A 26,354-nucleotide genomic window follows, 5' to 3' on the forward strand; every position below is an offset into this window, starting at 1 on the left:
TTTTCTGACAAAGGATGACGTTTTTTCTGGTTTAAAATTCGCAGTGGATTTGAAACAAAAGAACACGTGCTCCTTATGAGGAATGAGGAACGAGGAAATGTGTTTCTTACTCTTTCGTTTTTATTCTGAGGATGTATGACTTTATTTTAAGTATCACATCAAAACAGGTTGTCTCACTCACGCCTGAATTCACTTTACGAAGGAACTGTAATGTGAAAAGCACATATTTATCTGATTGGTTATGGTTTCTGATGTTAAGCTACTCGTGAAAATATGCTTTCAAGTTCAATGTTTATTTATTTTTTTTATTTATTTATTTAGTTTTTTTATAGTTCATATATTGATTGTAGTTTCTTAAAATATTGAAAGTTAAAGTCCAGAGGAATAAGATTCAAGTCTTTTGTTGTCATGTGTACATAGCTACAGTGTAGATATATCAATGAACATCTGAGGTCACAGGCTCCTCCCACAGAGCAACACAATGAAACAGATAACATAGTGCAAGTAAATAGGATAGAAATAGTGCAAGGAGATTCTATATACAAGTTATTGGAATATGATATATTAGATAATTAATTAGTACGTTTCAAACGGATGAATGTTATGGATGTTCTCTCAAAAGTTCAGGATAATGATCCTAAATATCTCAATGACAGACAGAAATAACAACCATTAGTCAAGCAGCAAAATATGAATGTACCAAAAACAGCCAGTAGAAGAAATAGGATACTTTGGATTTTAAATTACTATCTTTGATTTGTTACAGTGACTCATTTTGTAGTTATTCATGGTTTTGTGGTGACCTCCAGGCAGGACGTTACCTCTCCTCCCTCCCTGTAACCCTGGCTGTCTGTGGTTGGTGTCAGCGTGGGGCTCCAGTCTCACTCAGACTCACACAATGGCCGCACTGTACTCCCCTCACTGCATTGTTCTGCCTGGGCTTGGAGGCACAATGAGGCCCTTATCCAGACAGCAGAGAGGCTGGGAGCCCGCTGTCAGGTGCACCTCTTCCAAGCTCGTCTGTGAGCTGAACCCACGAGGAGAGATTGTTTAAAAGTGATGGAAAATATTATCCATTTTGGTCACAATTAAACCCAGTTTGAGGAGAACATGGATGATGATTCGGCTGTGCTACATGCTTACACTGGACATAAGACGGGGGGGTCTTCTGGGTATTTCATGCCAGGAATTCATCAGCAAAAAGGAGAGTTATGTTATAGCTTCTGTTAAAGGGGTTATGCTCATTTCCAGGTTCATATTTGTATCGAGTGTCTCTCCTGTGACATGTCTCCATGCTTTTATATTCAAAAAGCACTTTATTGTTCTCATACTGCCTGTGCTGCAGCACCTCTTTTCACCCTCTGTCTGAAACCAGAGCCCAGTCTGTTCTGATTGGTTAGCTGGCTGGCTCTGTTGTGATTGGTCAACCTCTTAGAAATGTCCCGCCCCTTAGCCTATCATGTACAATGTGCACGAGTGTTACATAGGGTTAGGTTACAGAGGTAAACAAAGGAGTCCAATGATGATGGGCCTAAAGTGAAACAGCTCTATGAAAGTAGATAACGGCATATTGTTCTTTGAACATATATAGTGAAATCGATACATCAAACCAACATTCACCACGGGCCACATCAGCACTATGGTTGCACTCAAAGGGCCGGTTGTAACTTTAAGACTATATAAAAATACATATATAAATATTTAATATATATCAAATAATGTATTATATTACATGATTGCCTCTGAATTGGATTATTATCGGATAGGGTATAACTTCATAATTAACTACGTCTGAAAGCAGAAGTCTAGGGCAAATAATTGCAAGTCTCTTCAGTGAGAATGTCACAAAATGATTTAAAAAGAACATTCTGGAAAAACAAAAACAAATAAGTGACATTTTGAAATAAAAAGTAAAATTTTGAAAGTGAAATCTAAGGCAAATTCTAAGAAAAAATGCATATTTTTAAGGAAAAATGTCAAATTCTGAGAAAGTCAAATTTGAGATGCATTGTGGAACATGTAGTTTATGGGCAACGTGCTTCTGTAAAGTAGCATGTAACCGTATAATAAATATATTATATTATTTGCAAGCTCTTGTGGGGCCACATGAAATGAAGTCGCGGGCCGGATGTGGCCCCCGGGCCTTGAGTTTGACACCCCTGCTCTAGGGCTTTTCTGGAAAATGAGTTCTCATGTTCTCATTATCTCTGAACATCCCCTGAAGGGACGGAAACATTTATTTGATTTACTGATTCAATAACCGTGTTTACAGTAAAAACAGAGTCCCTTTTGTACACTGCTTCTCTCCACTGTTTATTAGAAATAATGGATCTTGTAACAAAGTATCTTTCCTAACCTGCTGAAAGTAAGGAGAGAGACTTTTCATTATGGCTCATTTAAATGTGTTCATACAAATTGCTTGTCGTTGAGGCCAACATGAAGGACATCATTACTGTCATTCAGTATTACACACACACACACACACACACACACACACACACACACACACACACACACACACACACACACACACACACACACACACACACACACACACACACACACACACACACACACACACACACACACACACACACACACACACACACACACACACACACACACACACACACACACACACACACAGTCCATATTAACCCAGCTGGCAGCTTTTATGGTACAAAGTATTTGATCAGATTAGGATGTTGACCCTGCAGTCCTGAAAAAAACTAATCTTTAGCAGATCAAAACATTTTGTAATTACTAAAACAAGTTCAGTATGTTCCTGGCATTTAGGACGGTTATAACACCGTGGATTCTTGGAATGACAGTTAGATGTCAAAGGGGATTTATTTAAAGTGTTTCAAAGGTCAGGTGTCACAAATATGCCAATACAGCGCTACCATTTCTGTGTGGACCAATTCTGTCTTCAATGCCTAATGGATGGAAAATTGTATGGGAGAAAAGTCTGACATTTTCTAAGACTCTTCTACTTTAGGTGTTACAACACATCTCTAAATGTATTTAAAAATGTTGACTTCATTCAGACTTTTCTACAAAAGATTCCCCTCCCAAGGCTACATAATTAACTTATTCATTTACTTAGAATACCCATAAACCGCAATATTAGAAAACTGGCAATGTTAAGCTTTGTAAAGGTATGTTATGTGGCTGATGTGTTGTACTGTATTATAACTGTACCCAATAACCCCCCTTCCTCATTGTGTTCCTCCCCATCACTCATCTCTCTCTGTTTCCTCCTCTCTCTGCAGGATCCGTCCTCAGCTGGCCCGGGAGAAGATCGAGGGATGTCACATCTGTACGTACGTGATGCCCGGGGAGCCGCAGGTGATCCTGGGGAAGGACAGGTCCTTCACCTACGACTACATGTTCGACATGGACTCCCAGCAGGATTCCGTGTACTCCGATTGCACGGAGCAGCTGATCGAGGGCTGCTTGGAGGGCTACAACGCCACCGTGTTCGCTTACGGACAGGTGACCCTTTGTCTCTGTGACACGGCTGCTGGATGCAGAGGAATGGGATGAATGAATGTGTGTGTTGGAGGAGAGGAAGAGAAGGATATGTTAGAGGTGGAGAGTGTTAACATGTGGATTGAAAACGGACCAGAGGAGACTTCTGTGGTATAATATGAACCTCTGTGACCTTGTATTTGTCGAACCATTAGTTCGGCATTGCTCTGCGTTACATTAAATTAAATCAATGCATCCCTTACATACGACTGGAGAATTTCATAAATCCTAAAGTGCAGTGCCTCTGTGTGTAGCATAGGGCTATACCCGAATATCCGAATATTTGTTCGCTGGAGTACTATTCGGGTTTCAATTTCGTTATTCGTATTTTTCGTTTTTTTTCCAATATCAACGTAAGAGCTTGTGCCTCTTCGGGGGTTGCTAACACTTAACCATAAACGTTATCGTTTACTTTCTCCGTCTTTATATGTAGATGTGAATTTTCCTCCGTTAATCTCCGTCATGTTGTTTCCATAGCAACAACAACTTCCTGTCAACAGCGCTAACTCTCCTTCAAAATAAAAGCATGTCCATACAAAATAGGAAGCCAAGCCAAATTACACTTAAGACATATACAACTGCAACGAAAGTAACAAACACAATGCGATATCCTTTTCAATTTCAAAGAACACAAATTGGGTTACATTAACAAATAACTATAAAACAACAATACTGTAGAATAACAAAATGAATGCCGTGAATAAACCGAAATACACGTGTTAAAGCGGTTCGCTGCTGATTACTACGCCCCCACCCCCCACCCCTGCGCGGGCCGAATATTCGCTGCTGATTACTACCGAATATCCGGAGCCTGAAAAATGGTATTCGGGACAGCCCTAGTGTAGCATTATATTGTTTAACTTTTCATACTTTATATTTTTGGGGTGACCGTGGGTCAGTTGTTAAATGGGTGCCAATGGGAAGGTCCGTGGTTCAATCCCAGTCCCCTGTAGTCAACAGGTCAAAAGGTCCTTGGGCAAGATACTTATCCCCAAATTGCTCCTGTAAGAATGCCTACGTTATGAAACTAAATGTAAGTTGCTAAACTCCATGTAATGTAATGGTGTACTCCGATTCAGATTTTCTTTGACACCAATATTCTTTAACGCTGAATCGGAAGGAAAAAAAACGAGGAATGGCAGAAATATATATTTTTTGCAGTGACTTTAAAACCTTTAAAAAACGAATATCTGATCTTATTCTTAAATCAAAATGCCCATTAATGTCACTAATGTTCATTCAAACTTAGGAGGTTATCTGTCACCTTTGTGTCAGTCTCTTCAGACATTTGATAGATGAAATGATTAATAAAGAAAATAATGAGCAGATTAATGTATACTAAAAGTATGTACGTCCCTGTCCCTCTTTATCTTGAACTTACACCCCCACTTCTCCCTTTTGCCAAGTTGACCACATGGAAATAACATGCAGGTCTGAGCCCCAAACCCCCTCCCTCCGTTAGGTTGCCCTGGTGACAGAGCTCCCGCTGTACGGCACTCACACAATTCAAAGCCATGTGAAGTACACACACACACACACACACACACACACACACACACACACACACACACACACACACACACACACACACACACACACACACACACACACACACACACACACACACACACACACACACACACTCACACACCTTTTAGACAGCCATACATGTTTAATGTGCGTCCACATGAACCGTCTCTCTGCAGTTACGGCTCTCTGACTGCTGGCCTACTTCTGAAGACTGCTGCTGGTTCTCCTCTGTGGCTTTACAGAGAATAATCTAGATTTAGACTCGACCCGCTCGGCTGCTTCTGATGACGTCTGCCAGGTTGGGCTGTGCAGATATAACCAAACAGTCCCCCGTTTGGAGTAGAAAGTGAAATATCTGACTTTAGTATCAGGTGTAAAGCTGCACACTTGATCAAAATGTGATTGAAATTGCAATATTCAAATGTTAGGAAGCACACTGTTTGTTAAAGGCTGTTAAGATGTGTTAAAATGACAGTTTGGGTGAAGTATGGTGGAGCTGCAGAGATTACAAGGCCTACAAATCTTATTCTACACATGTTTGGTACAGATCCTTTGGGAAGAAGGAAGTCAGAAATCATATTTAATTAGATGAAACAGTAAAAAAAAAAACTTTCATTTCCACAAACACACTTTCTTTGGCCATGTGCAGTTGATCTTTTCAAGGAACGCTTTTTGGTGAATTGATTGGAGTTCCTTTTACGGAAACAGCATGATGTGTTATTTGATCATTTATTATAGAATAGTGTTTTAGTTCTTTTGAATAACATGTCCTCCTCCCCTTTGTGTTTCTTTTGTTTTTTATTACGCCCCTTACGGGATTACTTTTAGCAATGAAAGGTGCTTTACAAATAAAATGTATTATTATTATCCCCATGCAGACGGGCTCAGGGAAGACGTACACCATGGGGACGGGCTTCGATGTGAACATCTCGGAGGAGGAGCTGGGAATCATCCCCCGCGCTGTGCACCACCTCTTCAGAGGCATCGAGGAGCGGAGGCAGGCGGCGCAGCAGCAGGGCCGCCCCATCCCCGAGTTCAAGATCAACGCACAGTTCCTCGAGGTACATATCTACAATCCACTGATACATATATAAACGATTCCTTATTTTAGTTTAGCTTAAAGGACTTAATTCAAATACAGTAATTACTAGAATAAGACTCGGAGACCTCTGACAAGGCTTATACTGCATTCACATGCTTCTCAGCTAAAACTTAAAGAGGCTATTATGCTTTTTGAGGGGATTTCCCTTTCCTGTAGGTTTTAGTGCAGGTTGACGAAGGCTTAAATCCCCAGATCCCCTCCAGAGCAGGGGTGTCAAACTCAAGGCCCGGGGGCCAAATCCGGCCTGTGACTTCATTTTCTGCGGCCCCACAAGAGCTTGTAAAGAATATTATTTTTATTATACGGTTACATGATGATTTACAGAAGCACGTTGCCCATGAACTACATGTCCTACAATGCATCTCAAATTAGACTTTTTTTTCTCAGAATTAAACTTTTTTTCTTCTAAATATGCCTTTTTTCTTAGAATGTGCCCTTTTATCAGAATTGTACTCTTTATTAAATGTCACTTTTTTATTTTTTAAATGTCACTTTTTTTTTTGATTTTGACTTTTTTTCCAGAATTTGGCTTTTCTTTTAAAATCATTGTGTGACATTCTCACTGAAGAGACTTGCAATTATTTGCCCCAGACTTCTGCATTCAGACATAGTTAATTCTGATAATAATCCAATGCAGAGGAAATAATGTAATATAATACATTATTTTATATATATATTTATATATGTATTTTTATATGGTCTTAAAGTTACAACCGGCCCCTTGAGTGCAGCCATAATGCTGATGTGGCCCGCGATTAAATTGAGTTTGACACCCCTGATCTAGAGGGAGTTTCCCACTGTCCTACCCACTCCCCACCCCCCTGACTGAAACGCCTCCATTGGACTCCTTTCTTTACTATTTTAACATAACCACATCACTTTGTAACACTGACGCTTCTATTGGCTAGCGCTCCAACACATTGTATGTGATAGGCTAAGGGGCGGGACATCTCTAAGCGGTTGACCAATCACAACAGAGCCGGCCAGCAAACAAATCAGAGCAGACTAGGCTGAAATTCACGCTCCAAAATGAAATGAAAATGTTGCCAGTGCTTCAACTTTTATGGAAATAGGGTCGTACGTATTCTCTACAATCTTGCTGATAAAACGACAAACATACAAGTTGAAAAATTCAACCTTCTTGGCGGAGATTAAATAACAACAACATAAATAACCTCGAATGTGTACCTGCTTCTTCTAGGAAAAACTCCCAAACTGGATAAAGCAGGGTATACTCTTTCTCCCACTAGCTTTGCAGAGATGTCACGGGTCAGGCTTATATTGTTGACACCGCTCATTTAACAGGCTTTGACACCAGTGCTCCATCATTTAGAAAATATCCTCACTGACAATTGAAGTGCAGCAGCTGTGATCGGAGGGGGGTTAGCGGGCGGCGTAGCCTCAGTCTGCACAGGAAGAGTTAACAGGAACAATGTGAGACAAAGGAGGAGACAGTTGTTCCTCTTCATCCGATCCTGACAGCGTACACATTCCTGAAAAGACCTGGAACCGAGAGCAGGATGAAATGTGGATTTGCACAGAAATCAAACTCTGGGCAGGTGGTGAGAGTTTATGACATGACGGATGATATTCATATTGTTTCGATCTGACCTTTTTACAAGGCAGTTGTTCAAATCCCTCGAGAGTTTTTGGCAAGATGTGAAAAGCTGCCTGTTAACGCCTTCCTGAGACACTTAGACTGAAGTGACTGTCAAAGGCCTGAAGGACTAGCAGGTGTTTTAGGGGGAAATAAATCACATAGGAAATGTCGCTGCGAGCTTATTAGCAGTCAGGGAGGAAAGTCTGTGGATAAAGAGGATTTGCTGATAGATTACTGTACGTACAAATAATGACATCAATTTGTTACTTACTGGCATTTGCTTTTCCCCCTATCAAACATCATTAATGAATCAGACCTAAAATATATTTTATATACAATATCAGTTTATGCATCTTTTATTTTTTATTGTTTTATTTTTTATTTTCTTGTTTCTTTGTTGTGATCTACCTTTACTCTGTAAAAAATATTTGTTTAAATTCTGAGCTAAGTGCATCTGTTAATGAAGTTAGCCGATAATTAAAAATATTAAAATAATTTTAAAAAACTTGCTAAAATTTCACTTTCACAAATTACCCTAAGGTTTTGGGTCAAAAATGCCAATTTAACATTTTGAGATGCTAGTCTTTAGTTTGGTTCTGAAATTGGTCCTAAATATCATCCCAGATACAAAGCTCTGAAATGTGTTGAATTTGAACTCTTTTCATGTTATTTATTTTATGACTCAGCTGATGACCTGCAACAGACAGTATCTTAAAGGGCCCATGTCATGCTTTTCTGGTTATTACCCGTCCCCTTGTGTGTTATGTAGATTTCCCTGCATGTAAATGGTCTGCAGAGTCACAACCCCTCAAAGTACACCCTGTAGCGAGTAAAACTCTAACACAGAAAAGACCTGTCTATGCTGCCCCAGAACGCCTCGTTGGGGATTTCTCTTTTTCCATTGTTTACTTCTTGGGTATAGTGACGTATTTCGGGTATAATGACGTGACGTTACGTCCGCGGAGCCGTTACGTTTGGACCAATCCCTGGATTTCTTCACACACACACGCACTCGGCGGGACGTTGCGAGACTCGCTGCTGCAAGGAGCGGGACAGTGTGAGCTGGCTCAATGGTGTGGGGTCGGCGAGACAGCGAGACACCGCGGAACTCTGTGTGTGTGTGTGTTTCGTGCTGTGTCTCGCTGTCTCGCAGACGGCCACTGGGGGGCAGGAGCTCCAACAAGCCATTTAGGACAGAGAGTGAATACACATACTATACAGAGATGCTGTATGAGAAACCAATGTCAGTTTGGAACATTAAACAATGTAAATCTATTCTAGTAGACCTCAACAATAAAAATATGATCAGTAGAAATGGCCATGACATGGGACCTTTAAGGACGCCAAACCTTAGAATCTGCCTACAGAATGTATTTCATTGATACCTTAATAGCTTTTAGATCTATTTATGTTGGGTCTGGAAAGAAAACATTGAGAGATAATAGAGGAGGCAACAAAGATTTGAAGTGGTTTACCTGTCTGATCAGCACCTTGTTTTGTATCTCCCTGTAGCTTTATAACGAGGAGGTTCTGGACCTGTTTGACTCGACTCGAGACTCCAGACAGAAATCTCACATTAAGATCCACGAGGACGCCAGCGGAGGGATCTACACCGTGGGAGTGACGACTCGCAGCGTGACCTCCGAGGCCGAGGTAACACCACGAGGGTCTAAGAAACAACTAGTCCGGCATCGTTAATGTTAAGGACTTCATTAATGAGAGTACACTCTTTAATGTGAACCTCTTTGTCGTCACAAGGCCTTTACAGAGACACGTATTCCTGCTACTTTATTATTTCCTTCACTGATGCTATATTTAAAAATGCCAGAGAGAACGTATGATTTTTTTCCCACAGCTATATGAAATGAGTCAGCACAAATAATACATTTAATCGAAAGGCGACCATGGACATCTAAGTAAGGATCACAATCTTGCACTCATTTGCGGTGGATCTTATTCTCTTATACATTACAACTTAAACTCCTGCAAGACAAGCCGAGGAGAAAAGTGTGAATGCTTCTACCAGACTGTATTAAAGACTTGACTTTAAATGTAAACTAAAAAGAGTTTGCCGGTGAATATTGAAAGTGTTTTCTGTCTCAGATGATGCAGTGTCTGAAGCTCGGGGCTCTGTGTCGCACCACCGCCAGCACTCAGATGAACGTGCAGAGCTCTCGCTCTCACGCCATCTTCACCATCCACCTGTGCCAAGTCCGCATCTGTGCCTCCGACAATGTGAGTGCTGCTCAGGAATATATATATATATACTGTATTGTGTGTGTGTGTATATATATATATATGACGAATACAGTTCTTGTGCTACAGAGGGGAGGGCAGGGAGATCATTAATTATGATAATGTATCGTCTTGTAATGGAATCATATTAAGACCAAATCATATTTAGAGACATGATACACAATTACGTCCTTTAAATTATTAACAACGAGCACATACAAATTCAAGTTTAAAAACAATCTGTGTTAATTGTCGTAATCTGATTACTCTGAATTTGTGTGCTTGCATGTAAACAAAGTCAGTGTATAATTCAATATGAATTAAATATTAATTAATTTCAAATACATTTTGTCACGAAATTCTTAATTAAATACGAAAATAAAAAATTAATTGCATTTTAAATGTGTCAAGTATTTAATTCACACAGTATACAAAAGTACGTTTTACCATGTGGTTTTTTATTATATACTATTTATCTTTTAATAACTAAAAAACATGCTATACTCTGATATGTACTGTTATCTATATGAAATCATCTACTGTATATCTGAGAATATTACCCAGCCCTAATAGAGGGCTTTAAACTGATCTCTCAAGTTGCATTATTCTAGCTGTAAATGTTTTTTATATATCATTTTTCAGATGGCAGTGGTCCCATTTTGCAAATTAATTTTCCATAACATTGACATGAACCCGTTATTAGAACTTAAACAATGCAAAGATAAAAGTGTTGTGTATCTAACTGTGTATCTAACTGTGTGTGTGTCTCCGTGTGTGTCTCTGTCCCTCAGCATGAAGGTGAGACTGATAACAGAGTCTCTAATGGAAACTCAGAGCTGGACGAGTACGAGACGCTGACGGCTAAGTTTCACTTCGTGGATCTGGCCGGCTCCGAGCGGCTGAAGAGAACCGGAGCGACGGGAGACCGAGCCAAGGAGGCGATCTCCATCAACTGTGGCCTGGTGAGGGTCCTCTTCCTCTTCCTCCTCCTCCTCCTCCTCCTCCTCTGTGTATAAAATAGTCTAAAATATCATCTTCACTGATTGTAATGTCATGGTGAATGTCAGTTCCCTTGTTCTTTCTAGTCTTCAATGTGTGTCCCTGCATGAATAAAACAAATGAAGCATTTGACATTCAAGAAACACTTCAGAATGTATTTCAGCATATTGTATTGTATTGAAACTCAGTGGTGCAGAGAAGTCAGAGCCAATCATATACTAGAGTTTGACTGCCATCTAGTGGCTGAATTCATAAATGACCACGCTGCACTAAGAGTCGATCAACAATGCAACAAGGAAGATGCTGCACAATAAGATCATATCCACGGTGTCCGCGGGGTCTTGAAAAGTATTAACTGTTGATAAATCAATTTAGTGAAAATGAAGGCTATGAAAAAGTATTAAAGGCATTTTCCAAGATATTACATTTTGTAGCTTGTTTTCAATAAGTATATAAATTGTCCAGAGAGGTTGTATTCTACAGTCTGCCTGAATGTAATCATTGCGTAGGTGTGTAGTGTGATTCTGTGGAGTTTATTTATGGCATCCCGTTGGATTTGACGTCATCTGAACAGGACATCTCACGCTCACTGCTTGATAGCGCGCGAACGTCCGTTTACACCGGTTGCTAAGCAACATCGTTATGGGGAAATGCAAGTCTGCGTCCAAATGGTTGGAAGATAAGGAGGAAGGACAATCAATACTGTATATAGTCAATGTGAGGCAAAGTGTGTCGTCAAGGTAACCGGTTAGAACTCCAAGTGGCGATGAGGTCTTAAAATGTATGGAAAGGGTCTTAAAAAAGGTCTTAAAAGGTTTTACATTTGACTTCAGGGTTCCTGCATATACCCTGATATAAAGCAAAAAGTGGTATATTTAACTTGATGAAAAACCTTTAATATGATCTCTACTATTTAACCTGCTCTTTCAATAAGAATACATTGTTATTTGTCTTGAACGAAAGTGAGTATTTGAATTCATTTGTAGGATGTTTTTTGTCCCCATTACTGCAGGATTTACCCAATTTTTAATTTAACTTTCTACTGTATTTTGAGATCTGTGATCCAGATGGAAAAAGTAAAATCGGTCATTTAAACAACAAATAATAAAGAACAACATATACCAATTGAACAGGAGGACAGAAAAGGAATTTACAAACAAACGTATTTGGTTAATGATCCTAGAGAGAAGTCATTGAATAAACTGTAACAGATATAAACCCTATCTATTTATTGAAGTGTTGCGTCACCTTCAAACATCTCTCTCCCCTCTGTATTCCTGCAGCTCGCTCTGGGGAATGTAATCAGCGCTCTGGGCGACCGAAGCAAGCGCTCATCTCACGTGCCTTACAGAGACTCCAAGCTCACCCGCCTGCTGCAGGACTCGCTCGGAGGAAACAGGTCGGTGAAATACTCAATCACCTTTTTTAGAACGTACCATCTTCATTGTGGACCCGCAGGACTCCTGGTGGTCAGATCTGTTGTCTAGAGATTTATTTCAATCATTGAAGGGAAACAGGAATACATTGCAGAATATCAACTGCAGTATAAAAGAACATAACAAGATTATTGTAAAGTTTAAAATTGTTCTATACTCTCCATATATTAAGAAATTGATTGACAATAAGAATGTTGTTAATGTGCAATATTTGACAACACTACTTGCAAACTATTGAACTAATTGATATACATTGGTGATGATTTGAGCAATATTTAGACACTTTAGGATAGTTGAAAAACTGCACTAAAAAATGCAGTTTATTCACTTAAACTTCTCCAATAGTTTCCACAGTTTAATCAGAATTAAAACATTAAGTATCCTCTACCAAACTTTGCCATGCCAAGGACCCCCATATAGCATCCTCTGGCGGGGACCCCCCTGTTGCAATTTTTATTTATTTTTTCCATGAGTACATTATGATGGAAAATATGACAAATTAATCATACAGCTTAATACATTTTCTTAATATATATATTTGTATTAATAATTAATAATCAGTTATTCTTCTAAACATTTTTTGTATTTATCTTTTGTTTGTCATTCCTTACATTCATTGTGTGTTCTGTTATTAACACAATATTAAACAGTAATATCAACAGTAAAAATATGTTTAAAGCATTTTTAAAGTGATTTCTGTCTTTATAATATTATATAATTTTGAACAATAATATGAACAATTAATATATATTTTTAGCATTTTTGAAAGCTACTTATGCCTTAATAGTATTATATATAATATCCAACAGTAATATTAACAATAAACATAATCATATATAAACATCAATATTTGCTACATCCGTGCTCTCATCCAGCTGCGGACCGAAATATTCACTAGCTCTCACTTGCTCCAAAAGCTGAGCAGATACTCAGTTTCACTCAGAAGCGGCAGCTCGATTCTGATTGGCTCGAAAGGCGGTCGTGTGATTTAAAAAAAAAAAATGTAATAAAATATTAATACATATTAAAAATATTAAAAGATTGGCATCAAAGGACTCATTGATAGATATGCAGTTATTAATAACATCTAAAAGAAAAAAATTCCCCTTTCCCTCAAACTTTGCGTAACCCCCCTGGCAGCCCCCCGGGGGGTCGGGGCCCCCACTTTGAAAAACACTGACCTACAGTATACATAAGTGTGCATACATTTAAATAGTTTTTCTTCTACACTGTTTGAACCAATTGTTTCTCCAAATCAATCATAAAACAAACGATGAAAGCTCATATCCGGCTGCTCAGTGTAGTGAACTTTTTAAACCTCAGCTAAAAACTCACCACTTTTAATACTAGTTGAACATTTTTACATTTGTATGTTTTTTGATCATGTTTTTAATTGTTTTATTATTTTACTCCCATTGTGTTATTTGATATTGTATTTATTTCCTGCACAGCACTTTGGTCAACTGAGGTTGTTTTTAAATGTGCTATATAAATAAATAAAGATTGAGATTGAAAGCATTTAATAAAATGAACGTTGTAATTTTGCGGCTGAACCAAACGTATCATAAATATCTGCCTGTGTTTAACCCCAGCCAAACGGTGATGATCGCCTGCATCAGCCCGTCGGACCGGGACTTCATGGAGACGCTGAACACGCTGAAGTACGCCAACAGAGCGAGGAACATCAAGAACAAAGTGATGCTGAACCAGGACAAGGCCAGCCAGCAGATCAGCGTTCTGAGGACGGAGATCGCCCGGCTGCAGATCGAGCTCATGGAGTACAAGACGGTGAGGAGAGAGCGAGAGAACCAGGAAATCATTTAGTTCATCTTTATCATTATCAGGTGGTCTCATTGGGTTTAAGATCAGAATCAGGTTTATCACCAGGTAGGTTGACACATGCGAGGAATTTGACTTGGTGTCGTGGTGCATACATACAAATAAAACTAAAATGTAAAAACACAGATAGTGAATTATTTTAAGAACACTAGAATAACATTGCGAAAAAATATAGTAAGAGCAAATTAAAAAAAGCAGGAGACTTTTACAAAAACACAACAAAATAAGGTCAAATAAAGGTTAACATGTTTACACTGCGTTGCACAAACACACAAAACACTTGAAATGGAAAACACATACAAAGAAATGTATAAAGCGATAATTGAAACCAAAAATAAATATATATTGGAACAGTACATATTGTTACGCCCAGATCTCTAGGGGAACCTAGGCACAGCATAAAATGTGCACTCTCTCCTCTTTTCCCACTTCCAAGAACATAGACAATGAGACAGAGAAGGCCTTTTGGTAAATTTAATTACCAACGTTTTCTTTTTAACAAATAAGTGCAACAACCCACAAAAACAAACAAAACTCTGAACACAAAAATCTTGCCTAACAAATAAGAAAATAAACATCCAGGACTCTTTCCTACACTGATGTAAAAACAGGAACCAACCAAAAGAAAAAGGGTTTCACACTTTCACGTAGACTTAAGGCGTGTCCAACAAGGACAGGTTAAAGTTATGTCTATCCTTCCAAAGTTTACAAAAATATACAAGGACAGAAGTACAAAAGGACAGATACAAGATACAAGATACAAGATACACGAAGTGAAACTTAGCCGTCAGCGTCTCGTACTCGTCCAGCTCTGAGTTTCCATTAGAGACTCTGTTATCAGTCTCACCTTCATGCTGAGGGACGGAGACACACACACACACACACACACACACACACACACACACACACACACACACACACTCACTCACTCACTCACTCACTCACTCACTCACTCACTCACTCACTCACTCACTCACTCACTCACTCACTCACTCACTCACTCACTCACTCACTCACTCACTCACTCACTCACTCACTCACTCACTCACTCACTCACTCACTCACTCACTCACACACACTCACTCACTCACTCACTCACTCACACACACACTCACAGGAGGAGGGAAACATCTCTACACACAATACACATAACGACCAGTTGTTCACGGACCATTGTAGAAGCAGCAGTAAACAGAAAGGTTTATAGACTTACTGAGAACAACTTGATAAACAAATAACATGGCATGGCTACTTCTTCTTGCCTATGATAAAACAACCAGAGAACAACAAAGAGTCCAACATGTGTCCCATGCAAAATACACTGATGATAAAAACTATGATTTATTGTAACCGTGGTATATTTTGCCCCCCCCCCCCCCTGCAGGGTAAGCGTCTGACGGGGGAGGACGGCGTGGAGAGCTTCAGCGACATGTTCCACGAGAACTCCATGCTGCAGACGGAGAACAGCAACCTGCGGGTGAGGGTGAAGGCCATGCAGGAGACCATCGACGCCCAGAGAGCCAGGCTCACCCAGCTGCTGAGCGACCAGGCCAACCAGGTGATCGCCAGGGCAGGTACGATCGTTTTCCACGAGACACGTTGATAGAAGCATTTGGTGTGAAGTCCATTCTGTAAGAGTTCAAGGTCACCTATTATGGAAAGTCCTCTTCTCCATGTCTCTTCTACATCAACATGTGTCCCCTCTTCTTCATGTCTCTTCTACATCAACATGTGTCCCCTCTTCTTCATGTCTCTTCTACATCAACATGTGTCCCCTCTTCTTCATGTCTCTTCTACATCAACATGTGTCCGCTCTTCTTCATGTCTCTTCTACATCAACATGTGTCCCCTCTTCTCCATGTCTCTTCTACATCATGTGTCCCCTCTTCTCCATGTCTCTTCTACATCAACATGTGTCCCCTCTTCTTCATGTCTCTTCTACATCAACATGTGTCCGCTCTTGTTCATGTCTCTTCTACATCAACATGTGTCCCCTCTTCTCCATGTCTCTTCTACATCAACATGTGTCCCCTCTTCTTAATGTCTCTTCTACATCAACATGTGTCCCCTCTTCTTCATGTCTCTTCTACATCAACATGTGTCCCCTCTCCTTCATGTCTATTCTACATCACCATGTGTCCCCTCTTCTTCATGTCTCTTATACATCAACATGTGTCCCCTCTTCTTCATGTCTCTTCTACATCACCATGTGTCCCCTCTTCTCCATGTCTCTTCTACATCAACATGTGTCCCCTCTTCTTCATGTCTCTTCTATATCAACATGTGTCCCCTCTTCTTCATGTCTCTTCTACATCAACATGTGTCCCCTCTTCTCCATGTCTCTTCTCCATCAACATGTGTCCCCTCTTCTTCATGTCTCTTCTACATCAACATGTGTCCCCTCTTCTTCATGTCTCTTCTACATCAACATGTGTCCCCTCTGTGGAAAGAGACTCTGAAAGTTTCAGGAACAAAGATTCTCTCTCTTTTTGATCCATTTCTATAAAAACCTGTCTCAAAATGAGTTGATCAGATGTTGCCCACTTTATGATGTCATAACGATGTTTTGTCTTGTGTAACCATTAGCCAATCACCAACCAAGGTACCCCCCCCCCCCCCCCCCCCCCTTATCACCTGAATCTCCTCCTAGAGCACCATTGTGTTCTTTGTAACCAAATGTCTCTCAGAGGGGCGTGGGGAGGGGCTCCTTATTTTCATCTAAAGTAACAGACAGAGAATCAGCACTTTGGAAACAGGGCTGAAACAGAGGGGATTATGGGTAATGCTGCAATGATCTGTTTGGTATTTCAGCCAATCAGAGACAGGCTCTGGATATATCTGAGACCTATAATATAGTGATGAAAAACAGTATCATAGGAGACCTTTAAGGGATGTTGTTATTCAGTTATGTTCAAAAAGCCTTATGTCCTCCTGTGTCTCCTGTAAAATGGTCTTGACTCTCTTCCAGGTGAAGGCGCAACTGAAGAAATTGGAACCATGATTCAGGGTTACATCAAAGAGATTGAAGACCTCAGGTAGACGACTCTTCCTCATTATGTAAATGCTACATGTGCCTCACTTCTATCTGATTCCATATGGTAGAAACGTAATATTTGAATAACCAATACTTTGGGGTTTTAGTTAGTTTGTACACCAGAACTATTGTTCTTAATGTTTTAACCCTCCTCATTTTCCCCAGGAAATGGCTCACCCTTCTTTTCTCTTAAATTATTGTTTTGAATGCAATAAGCTCTTTTATTAGTGTTTTGCATTGTATTGTCAGACATTAGACCAGAGAGCTTCAGGGGAGGCGCACCGTGAGAAAAAAATAACGAGAAACAGTGAAATCTTGTGTGGTGGAACATTATGGGACATAATTCACCGTGGTTTATAGTGTGTGTTGCACCACAGACCTGTTAGAGAGTGTACCTTGTGGTGTGTTTTTACATTACATTGCATTTAGCTGAGGCTTTTATCCAAAGCGACTTACAGTAAGTGCGTTCAACCAACAAAATACAAACTTGAAGAAAACAGAATCATATCAGTACATCAGGTTTCATAGAGCCAAACATTTCAAGTGCTACTCAACTGGCTTTAGATAAGCCAGTCCTTTATTAGTATATAAGTGTTTTGTTAGTAATTCTATCTCTGGAAGTGGAGTAGAAAGAGATGAGTTTTCAGTCTGAAGAAGATGTGTAAGCTTTCTGCTGTCCTGATGTCAATGGGGAGCTCATTCCACCATTTTGGAGCCAGGATAGCAAACCCACGTGTTTTTGCTGATGGGAACTTGGGTCCCCCTCGCAGTGCGGGTGCAGCGAGCTGTTTGGCTGATGCAGAGCGGAGTGCACGTGCTGGGGTGTACGGGTTAACCATGTCCTGGATGTAGGAAGGGTCAGATCCATTCAGCATGGTACGCAAGTACCAGTGTCTTGAAGTGGATTCTAGCAGTTATCATTCTAGCTTGACAGTAGCAGGTAGCAAGTTATTATTTCCTCTGTAAACCTAATGGAAAATAAAGTGTGGAGTTCCATACTAAACACGCCGCCTCCGACTCCCATTCATCGGCTTTACACTAGTTAGCTTCAGCTAACTTAATACGAGCGGCAACATGGATCGATTTGTAGTGAAGTTACCTAAAGTGAGAGAGGGGACAGCGTCTGGCAGAAAACGTCACTTGCACACTTTTGTCTGTCTGTGGAGAGCGAGTTCCCCCACCTCCCCAAAAAGGCTGTACAAGTGCTCACTCCCTTCACCTCCACCTACCTGTGTGAGTGCGGGTTTTCCACATTGACTTTGATGAAAAGCAAGTACGGGTCAAGGCTGCAGCCAGAGGATGATCTGCGTGTGTTCCTGTCTACACCGCATCATCCGCCTGTGCGCATCAAAGACGCAGACTCATTGTTCCCACTACAAGTAGAGGGTAATAAGGAGGCAAAGATGACGTCCAGTGTTGCCGGGAGAATATAAGGATGTATCCACGATGTTGAAAATGTTAAATATGAGAAAGGTAGACAGCGAAAACAGAGCATGTAATGACATTTTCTCTTCCTGGACCTCTTTGAAATGCAATTGAATACCCCTGCATTATAGCAACAATAATAATAATAATAATAATAATAATAATAATAATAATAATAATAATTGGGAGGGGGGGCGCGGCTGTTCTTATGTTCTCCGAGAGGAGGCTCACCTTCCCACACTTTGAAAACCCCTGGTTTAGAGTATTTATCTAAATCAGAACCAAAGTGATAGATTGATGTGATGCATTCAGTTAAGAGACACAGCATGTATGGAATGTGCTGTGTGGTTGCTCCTCTAAGATGTGGGGCTAGAAAGCAGCAAAGAATGACGAAACCTGGTTTATGTTCTGCCCTTGTTCATCGTTATGTTTTCCCTGTTTGACATCCTCCTTCAGAGCCAAACTCCTGGAGAGCGAGTCGGTGAACGAGTACTTGAGGAAGAATCTATCCCGAGCCTCTAACCGTCAGTCTCTGTACGGAGGAGGGCCCTCGCTGCTGGCCCCAGAGAAGGAGACCTCGGACATCATCGAACTGGCCAAGAAGGACCTGGAGAAACTGAAGAAACGAGAGAAGAAGAAAAAGAAAAGGTACAGATCTGACACAGAAATTAGATCCAGCATCGAATGCTTTGACTGGAGGTGTGGGTGCAGGTGCTCATACATTAGATTACGTTTACGGAAGGCACATGAATAACATCTTTACACAAAAATAGGTTTGACTTGTAATGGATTTTAATACAAAATATGGCAGAAGTAAAAAAAAAAATTTGCATTTGAATGTGCATATTTAAAGGTAGGGTAGGTAAGAATGGAGAAACCAGCTCGAGTGCGCTAGAATTTGAAAGTACGCAGCCGAAAAAAATCTGCCCCTTCCTTCAGACTTCCTCACAGAGCCCCTCCTCCAATACACACGAACGCGCACATGACCAATGAGGGCACGAGATAAGTTTGTGCACAGATGGAAGGCTGACAGGCAGGTAGGCCATCCAGTTACTTTAGCCGGGGCGGCTCAGATGATTGGTCGTGCTTTGTACAGCGCCACGGCTTCCACAGATGATATTTTTTTATATTTATTGTCGAAGCATTTAATATATTCATTGCTATCGGGATGTTAAGAGCATTCCATGGAATATAACAAAAAGTGTTTCTGAAGAGAATTACCTACCCAACCTTTAATGACATCTCTACATCACAGAGCATTTAGCTATTAGCTTTAATAATGTATGTGCAGTTTGACTTAATTTACAGTCCGAACACCATTACTACAATTCACATTTAATGTATGTAGCATACATTTGAGTTTCGACAGATTTCTTTCTACCTGGGACGCACTATTTGGGATTTTTCTCCGTATCCATCATGCCGATATTTTCCAACTCATTTGTCTGATTGCAAGTTATCCTTTTATTTTCACCCTGACTGGAGAAAACATCTAGAAAAAACGTATTTTTATATTCGTATGCCCAATGCAGAAAGACAGGCCTTTATGCTTGATGCAGACTCAAGTATGACGGTGTTTTCTGCGTGAACCTATAGAAACAATGCGCTTTGGAGCATCTGAAGGAGATATAAGTTGGATTTTGATCAGTCTCCCCTCCGCTCTTCCTTCCTTTGTTCATCTCTCCCCCCCTCCCTGAAGGCTGCAACAGCTGCTGGAGGACAGAGACAGGGAGGAAAGGGAGGAGGTGGTGGAAGAGGGGGATGACGCCAGGTTTGTCCGAGCTCCCACCCTCCTGCTGCCATTCCCATCCTCCGCTTCCCTCCCCCTAATTCAGCGCTTTATTTAACTTTTTTTTTTTGCGCAGGTATTCCCCCACCTGGAGTGAAACCCGCTACCATAGAAGCACTTCCCCTCCATTCAGCACTTTTGATACCACGTTAAAAACCTTTACTTCTCTTTAGATTTGTGAGTTCTGCAGCTTATTCATTGACCCTTCATGCTTCATGTTTATATATTTGAACTACCTTGACTTGAATTGACTCTATGATGTAATAATGATCATTTGATATTAGGGCTGTCCCGAATACCATTTTTCGGGCTCCGGATATTCGGTAGTAATCAGCAGCGAATATTCGGCCCGCGCGGCGGGGGGGGGGGGGGGGGGGGTGCGTAGTAATCATAGACTGTATATATAAAGGTAGTAATCAGCAGCGAACTGCTTCAACACGTGTATTTCGGTGTATTCACGGCATTCATTTTGTTATTCTGCAGTGTTGTTGTTTTATAGTTATTTGTTAATGTATACAATTGAAAAGGATATCGCATTTGTTACGTTCGTTGCAGTTGTAGGCTATATGTCTTAAGTGTAATTTGGCTTGGCTTCCTATTTATGGACATGCTTTTATTTTGAAGGAGAGTTAGCGCAGTTGACAGGAAGTTGTTGTTGCTATGGAAACAACGTGACGGAGATTAGCGGAGAAAAGTAATATCTACATAAAGACGGAGAAAGTAAACGATAACGTTTATGGTTAAGTGTTAGCACCCCCCGAAGAGACACAAGCTCTTACTCTGATATTGGAGATTTCAATTAATTCAATTTGAAAAAAAAAACGGAGAAAAAACAAACAAAACGAATATCCGAGTAACGAAATTGAAACCCGAATAGTACTCAAACGAACGAATATTCTGATATTCGGGTACAGCCCTATTTGATATACATAATACCTGATAAATATCCTAGTCTTGCCAATAGGGACAACAGATGTAACTCTAGCACATTTACAGAAATGTTTATTAATGTGACTTTTTAAATAAACTAATCAAATCTCAATCATGAAGAAGAACGAAAAGTAGGGTTTTTTCTGCAAAAGTCCCTGAAATATAATTATTAAAATAATAAATAATGCATTAGATACAGATATAAATGATATGTAGTTAGACAAGCAATCATTGTACCTTATGGCAGAGGTCTTGGCTGTCAAGGTGCTCCAAATATTTCTTTATTTGATCGTTTTTTTCAGATTTTAATTTGGAATTTGACAGATTGAGCTCACAGGATTTCTTTTCACTACAGACTGTTATTAGATTTAAATGTATAAAAACGATTTAACATGACATTATACATACCTATCTCTGTTCTCCTGTGTCAATTTCCTTTTTCTGTTTTGGTCACCTTATCCAGAAGTTTGTGTGAAACATCACTTACACATCACTAATCCTCTCGGTTTGGATACATGTTTTATCCAACAGATCTGACTCAAGGGGTTTAATCACTTTTTTGATTTTCCCCTTCATGCTTTTTAGCGTATGCTGCCTCCTTCCTTTGTTAAGACATATACACTGTCTTTTCCACAAACAAGCTCAACAAGTCTCATCTCTTTTTATCGTTTACAAGGCATTTCCTCCTCAAATATATCACGGCAAATGGAGTCGTGAATATGTAGTAGCTTTATTGCTACAAAATGGTGGTTTGCTGGAAAGACAGTGTTGCTATGAGTTGTTTGCTAAACATCTGCCGTGCCGACTAAAAAAACGACAAGAAATTATTTGGAAAATGTGTCACAACACCTTTTTGTGTTCTGATCAGTCGATCAATAAAGTTTCTGATTTTCATTTCTATCTGACTCTTTCAGCGCCAACAAGGAGGAAGTCCCTGACAACGAGCAGGAGAAAGGAACCGAGAAGGAGATGACGGAGCGAGGCCACGAGGAAGCAGAAATTGTATGTTTAACTTCCTCTTGTTTCATCTTTACATTGCAGTACATTAAAAGTGAGAGCCTTCAGATATGAAATGTTATTGTGCAGGAGGGCCAGGAAGGCAGCGACCACGAGGAAGGAGAAGAGGAAGAGGAGGAGGACGAAGAGGAGATGGAGGTGGAGGAGAGCTCCGATGATTCTGACTCTGAATCGGATGAAAAAGGTACGATCAGTCTCTCACTTTAAAAGGTTCTGATTCTCCACCAGGGGGCGCTGTTTACTCACATCTTCAACCAGCAGCACATACAGAATGTTTTAGTGACTTTCTCAGATGCATTTAGAGCTGATCAGTTGTTTTAATTAGAACACTGCTAAAGGCCAGATTAGGAGCGAGTCCTTTGGATGTTGCGTTTATTTTAGTTCTCGTCTTTTTGTAACATTTATACTGTAACATGTACTATAATTCAAGATTCAAGTTATTTTCATATGCGCCACAGCTACAGCTGTGGGTTGTTGTCAATGAAAATATTAAGGGACAAAATATTATTTTAAGTAAGGTAAAGTAATTCCAAATCATCATGTAATGTAAAAAACATCTTGAAACTTCCAAAAACAAAACAATAATTGTTATTTTTATTTTATATATTGATTATGTGTACGTTTGTAAATACTATTTGTATCCACTGTGTTAAACGATAACATTTTTTACATTTTCAAACAAATAAATACTGTTTAGCATTTTGCAGAAACACAACCATCAATTTATAGCATACCTATTATTGTTATGAGAACAAATCATTCCGAAGGGGAGCTTAATTTAATAGAATCTTCTAACACAGAAAACTAGATCAGAATCAGAAACAGGTTTATCACCAGGTAGGTTTAACACCAGGCACCCAGGAAGTGCGCCGGACTCTGAGGATTATTTGTGGCCAAACGGCGGTACTACAATAACGTATCAGTCGCTGAGCCCGGAAACACTTTTTCCCATTGACTAACATCGGGAAAGAGACGTCTGTAAATCTTTGGATAATTTTTTTTAAACTAAATAAACTACCCAGTATGAACACTTGTATAGCCCTTATTAAAAACATTCGGTCCTCAAGTTGTAAAATGTGCTAATAACGTCATTCTGAGAGTTATTTTCCTCGGCATTATGAACACGCATCTAACCCACGGGACCGCGCCGCCCGGCACGTTCATGTGACGTGTTCAGTGCTACATACGTTTTACCTTTACCCATGGATGCACAATAAGAACGGATTATATGAACACTTTCGTGACGTTTCGCTCTCTCTAAAGTTGGGCCATTTTGTCTTCATGCGCCAATACTCTCATAGGAATGAACGAGGCCCCGCCTCCCACGCTGTACGAGGAATTTGACTTGATGTCGTGGTGCATATATAAAAGTAAAACAAAAATTAAAAACACAAATAGAGAACTAGAAAAATATTAAAAATAATAAAACATATAGTCAAATATAACAGTATTTACATAGAAATAGAATGGAATAGAATCGGCAGTAATAAAAAAACAAAAAACAGATATTGTTGTACATTGTGTATATATAATTAAACTGATTTGATGTGTACCTCAGATAACTTCCAGGCGGACCTGGCCAACATCACCTGTGAGATCGCCATCAAGCAGAAGCTGATCGACGAGCTGGAGAACAGCCAGCGGCGGCTTCACACTCTGAAGCAGCAGTACGAGCAGAAGCTCATGATGCTGCAGTGCAAGATCAGAGACACGCAGCTGGAGAGGGACAAGGTGCTGCAGAACATGAGTAAGACCAGGAGGGGGGAAGGGGGGGGGGCTGACTCAGAGGAAGAGCATTTTAACTTTGACTTAAAGACCACTATCATGCTTCCAGGGGGTTTGCCCTTTCCTGTAGGGTGTAATATGGGTTTCTGTATGTACATGAGTAAGACCAGGAGGGCTCCTGTATCACAGGGAGAGAAATGTTCATTTATAGAATAGAAACCCTGAATAAAATAGAATCCTTTATTGTCATTATACAGGTACAATGAGACGAGTAGAGCTGTTCCTTTTTTTGTTAAGGTGCCATCAAAAAATTCAAAAACACAAACGAGACGTACATTCATACTCAAACAGTTTAGCTTCCTGTCACAAGTCTCTTCTGCTGTTTTTCTCCATTGGACTCCTTTGTTTACTTCTGTAACATGATGACATCACTATGTAACACTTGTGCTTCTGTTGGCTAGCGCTCCAACACATTGTACGTGATAAGCTAAGGGGCGGGACATCTCTAAGCGGTTGACCAATCACAATAGAGCCAGCCAGCTAACCAATCAGAGCAGACTTTTACTAATTATTTGCACAGAGGGAAGAAAAGTGTCGATTTATACTCTAAAAATACTTTAACCCATTAATGATCAGGCAGTTTGGATAAAAACACCCAACAAAATATGTGTCTGGCTTACACTGTCTGTGCCTTTTGATGAGTTTATTTCAGTAATAGACAGATATTAGGAATACATCCTAATGCATGACAGGATATTTACATTCTAGCTTGTCCTGCTTTGATTTGAAAGATCTTTTTTATCATACCCTCATGTTTGATAGCAGATTGTCTTCTGTACTACTGAAGGAGACTTTATGTTGTTCAGAGGATCCTTTAAAGTGAGATCTCTCCGCCTGCAGACAGACATGACAGTTATATATAGCAGCACTAATGGATCAGAGCGTGGAGGAGTTTCAGCTCGTAAAAATAAATCACAAAGAATGGATTTTCTGGAGGTCTAGGTTTCTGTTTCAAATGATTACAGGACACATGTTTGTATCAACAATGTCAGCATCTCTTCCCAACATGATTGTGAATGTATATTTTGTATAGCTTTGCTGCATAGTCACTTGAAGGACGGCCAGTTCTTTACGACCTTTGTGTTGCTCCTTTTCAGACACAGTGGAATCGGGCACAGACGAGAAGTCTCGCAAGATCAAGACGGAGTACGAGAAGAAGCTGAGCGTTATGAACAAGGAGCTGCAGAAGCTGCAGTCGGCGCAGAAGGAGCACGCCCGGCTGCTGAAGAACCAGTCGCAGTACGAGAAGCAGATGAAGAAGCTGCAGATGGACGTGGCCGAGATGAAGAAGACCAAGGTGGGCTTCTATCAGACAGTAGTGTGTGGTTTAAAGCTTATTCGATTCGCTTTTTAATGACTGTTTTTAAATGCCATGTTCTTAATGTCTTTCATTTTTGTAAAGCACTTTGAATTGCCTGTGTTGAAAGGGGCTATATAAATAAACTCGCCTTGCCTACGGTGATAATACTCTGGTGGAGATCTGAGGTCTCTGATTGTTTTGATAGTATGTTGCCTTCGTTTAGTTGAAGCTTGAAAGTACTGTCTTCTAATAGGAATTCAATAAAGGCTGCCATATTGTTTATTGTTAGGGATGCATCTGAAATGTGAACATGTTTCACTGAAGTTTATTTTCTGCCATGTGACTCAACTATCTTTCCTTTAAATCTCCACTTCACGGTCTCAAACAACGACCTAAACTACCTTTTGAATGACCTAAACTAATGAAAGTAGGCCACACTTGTAGTCAAACAACAAGGACACAGTCAAGAGGTAGGATTTAAGAAAGGCTCCAAATGATTTTACAAATCTTATGAGAACTTTAATCTGATTATGGAGGCACTTTCAAGATATTATATGAATATATAAATATGAATATTTCTCCTATTTGTTGCAGGTGCGTCTCATGAAGCAGATGAAGGAGCAGCAGGAGAAGAACAGGATGAACGAGTCTCGCAGAAACCGAGAAATCGCCACGCTAAAGAAAGACCAGCGCAAGCAGGAGGTTAGCGTCAGGGGTTCCCTTTGCACATCGTTATCAGTCTGCTTTAATTGCATCTTATCAATCTGAGCCACACGTTGTGATCTCCTCATCTAACCTGTTG

At 40.1% G+C, this 26,354-nt stretch overlaps 1 protein-coding gene across 4 annotated transcripts in view; it reads left to right on the forward strand.

Annotated features, from left to right (window-relative positions):
• The window catches only part of kif21a (kinesin family member 21A), a 75,835-nt gene that overhangs the window by 21,084 nt on the left and 28,397 nt on the right, over positions 1–26,354 (forward strand). For 3 of the 4 annotated variants that reach the window (XM_079681658.1, XM_079681659.1, XM_079681661.1), the window contains exons 2-17: positions 3,273–3,495; positions 5,940–6,122; positions 9,276–9,416; positions 9,867–9,998; positions 10,790–10,960; positions 12,281–12,396; positions 14,026–14,221; positions 15,657–15,846; positions 17,241–17,307; positions 19,188–19,379; positions 20,431–20,502; positions 22,365–22,452; positions 22,537–22,651; positions 24,026–24,214; positions 25,350–25,549; positions 26,147–26,254. In XM_079681658.1, the coding sequence (XP_079537784.1) occupies positions 3,273–3,495; positions 5,940–6,122; positions 9,276–9,416; positions 9,867–9,998; positions 10,790–10,960; positions 12,281–12,396; positions 14,026–14,221; positions 15,657–15,846; positions 17,241–17,307; positions 19,188–19,379; positions 20,431–20,502; positions 22,365–22,452; positions 22,537–22,651; positions 24,026–24,214; positions 25,350–25,549; positions 26,147–26,254 (2,383 nt within the window). The remainder of the gene's footprint in view (positions 1–3,272; positions 3,496–5,939; positions 6,123–9,275; positions 9,417–9,866; positions 9,999–10,789; positions 10,961–12,280; positions 12,397–14,025; positions 14,222–15,656; positions 15,847–17,240; positions 17,308–19,187; positions 19,380–20,430; positions 20,503–22,364; positions 22,453–22,536; positions 22,652–24,025; positions 24,215–25,349; positions 25,550–26,146; positions 26,255–26,354) is intronic. The other variant, XM_079681660.1, reaches the window with a different exon arrangement.

This window comes from Notothenia rossii (assembly GCF_949606895.1).
Source record: "Notothenia rossii genome assembly, chromosome: 5".
NCBI lineage: Eukaryota > Metazoa > Chordata > Actinopteri > Perciformes > Nototheniidae > Notothenia > Notothenia rossii.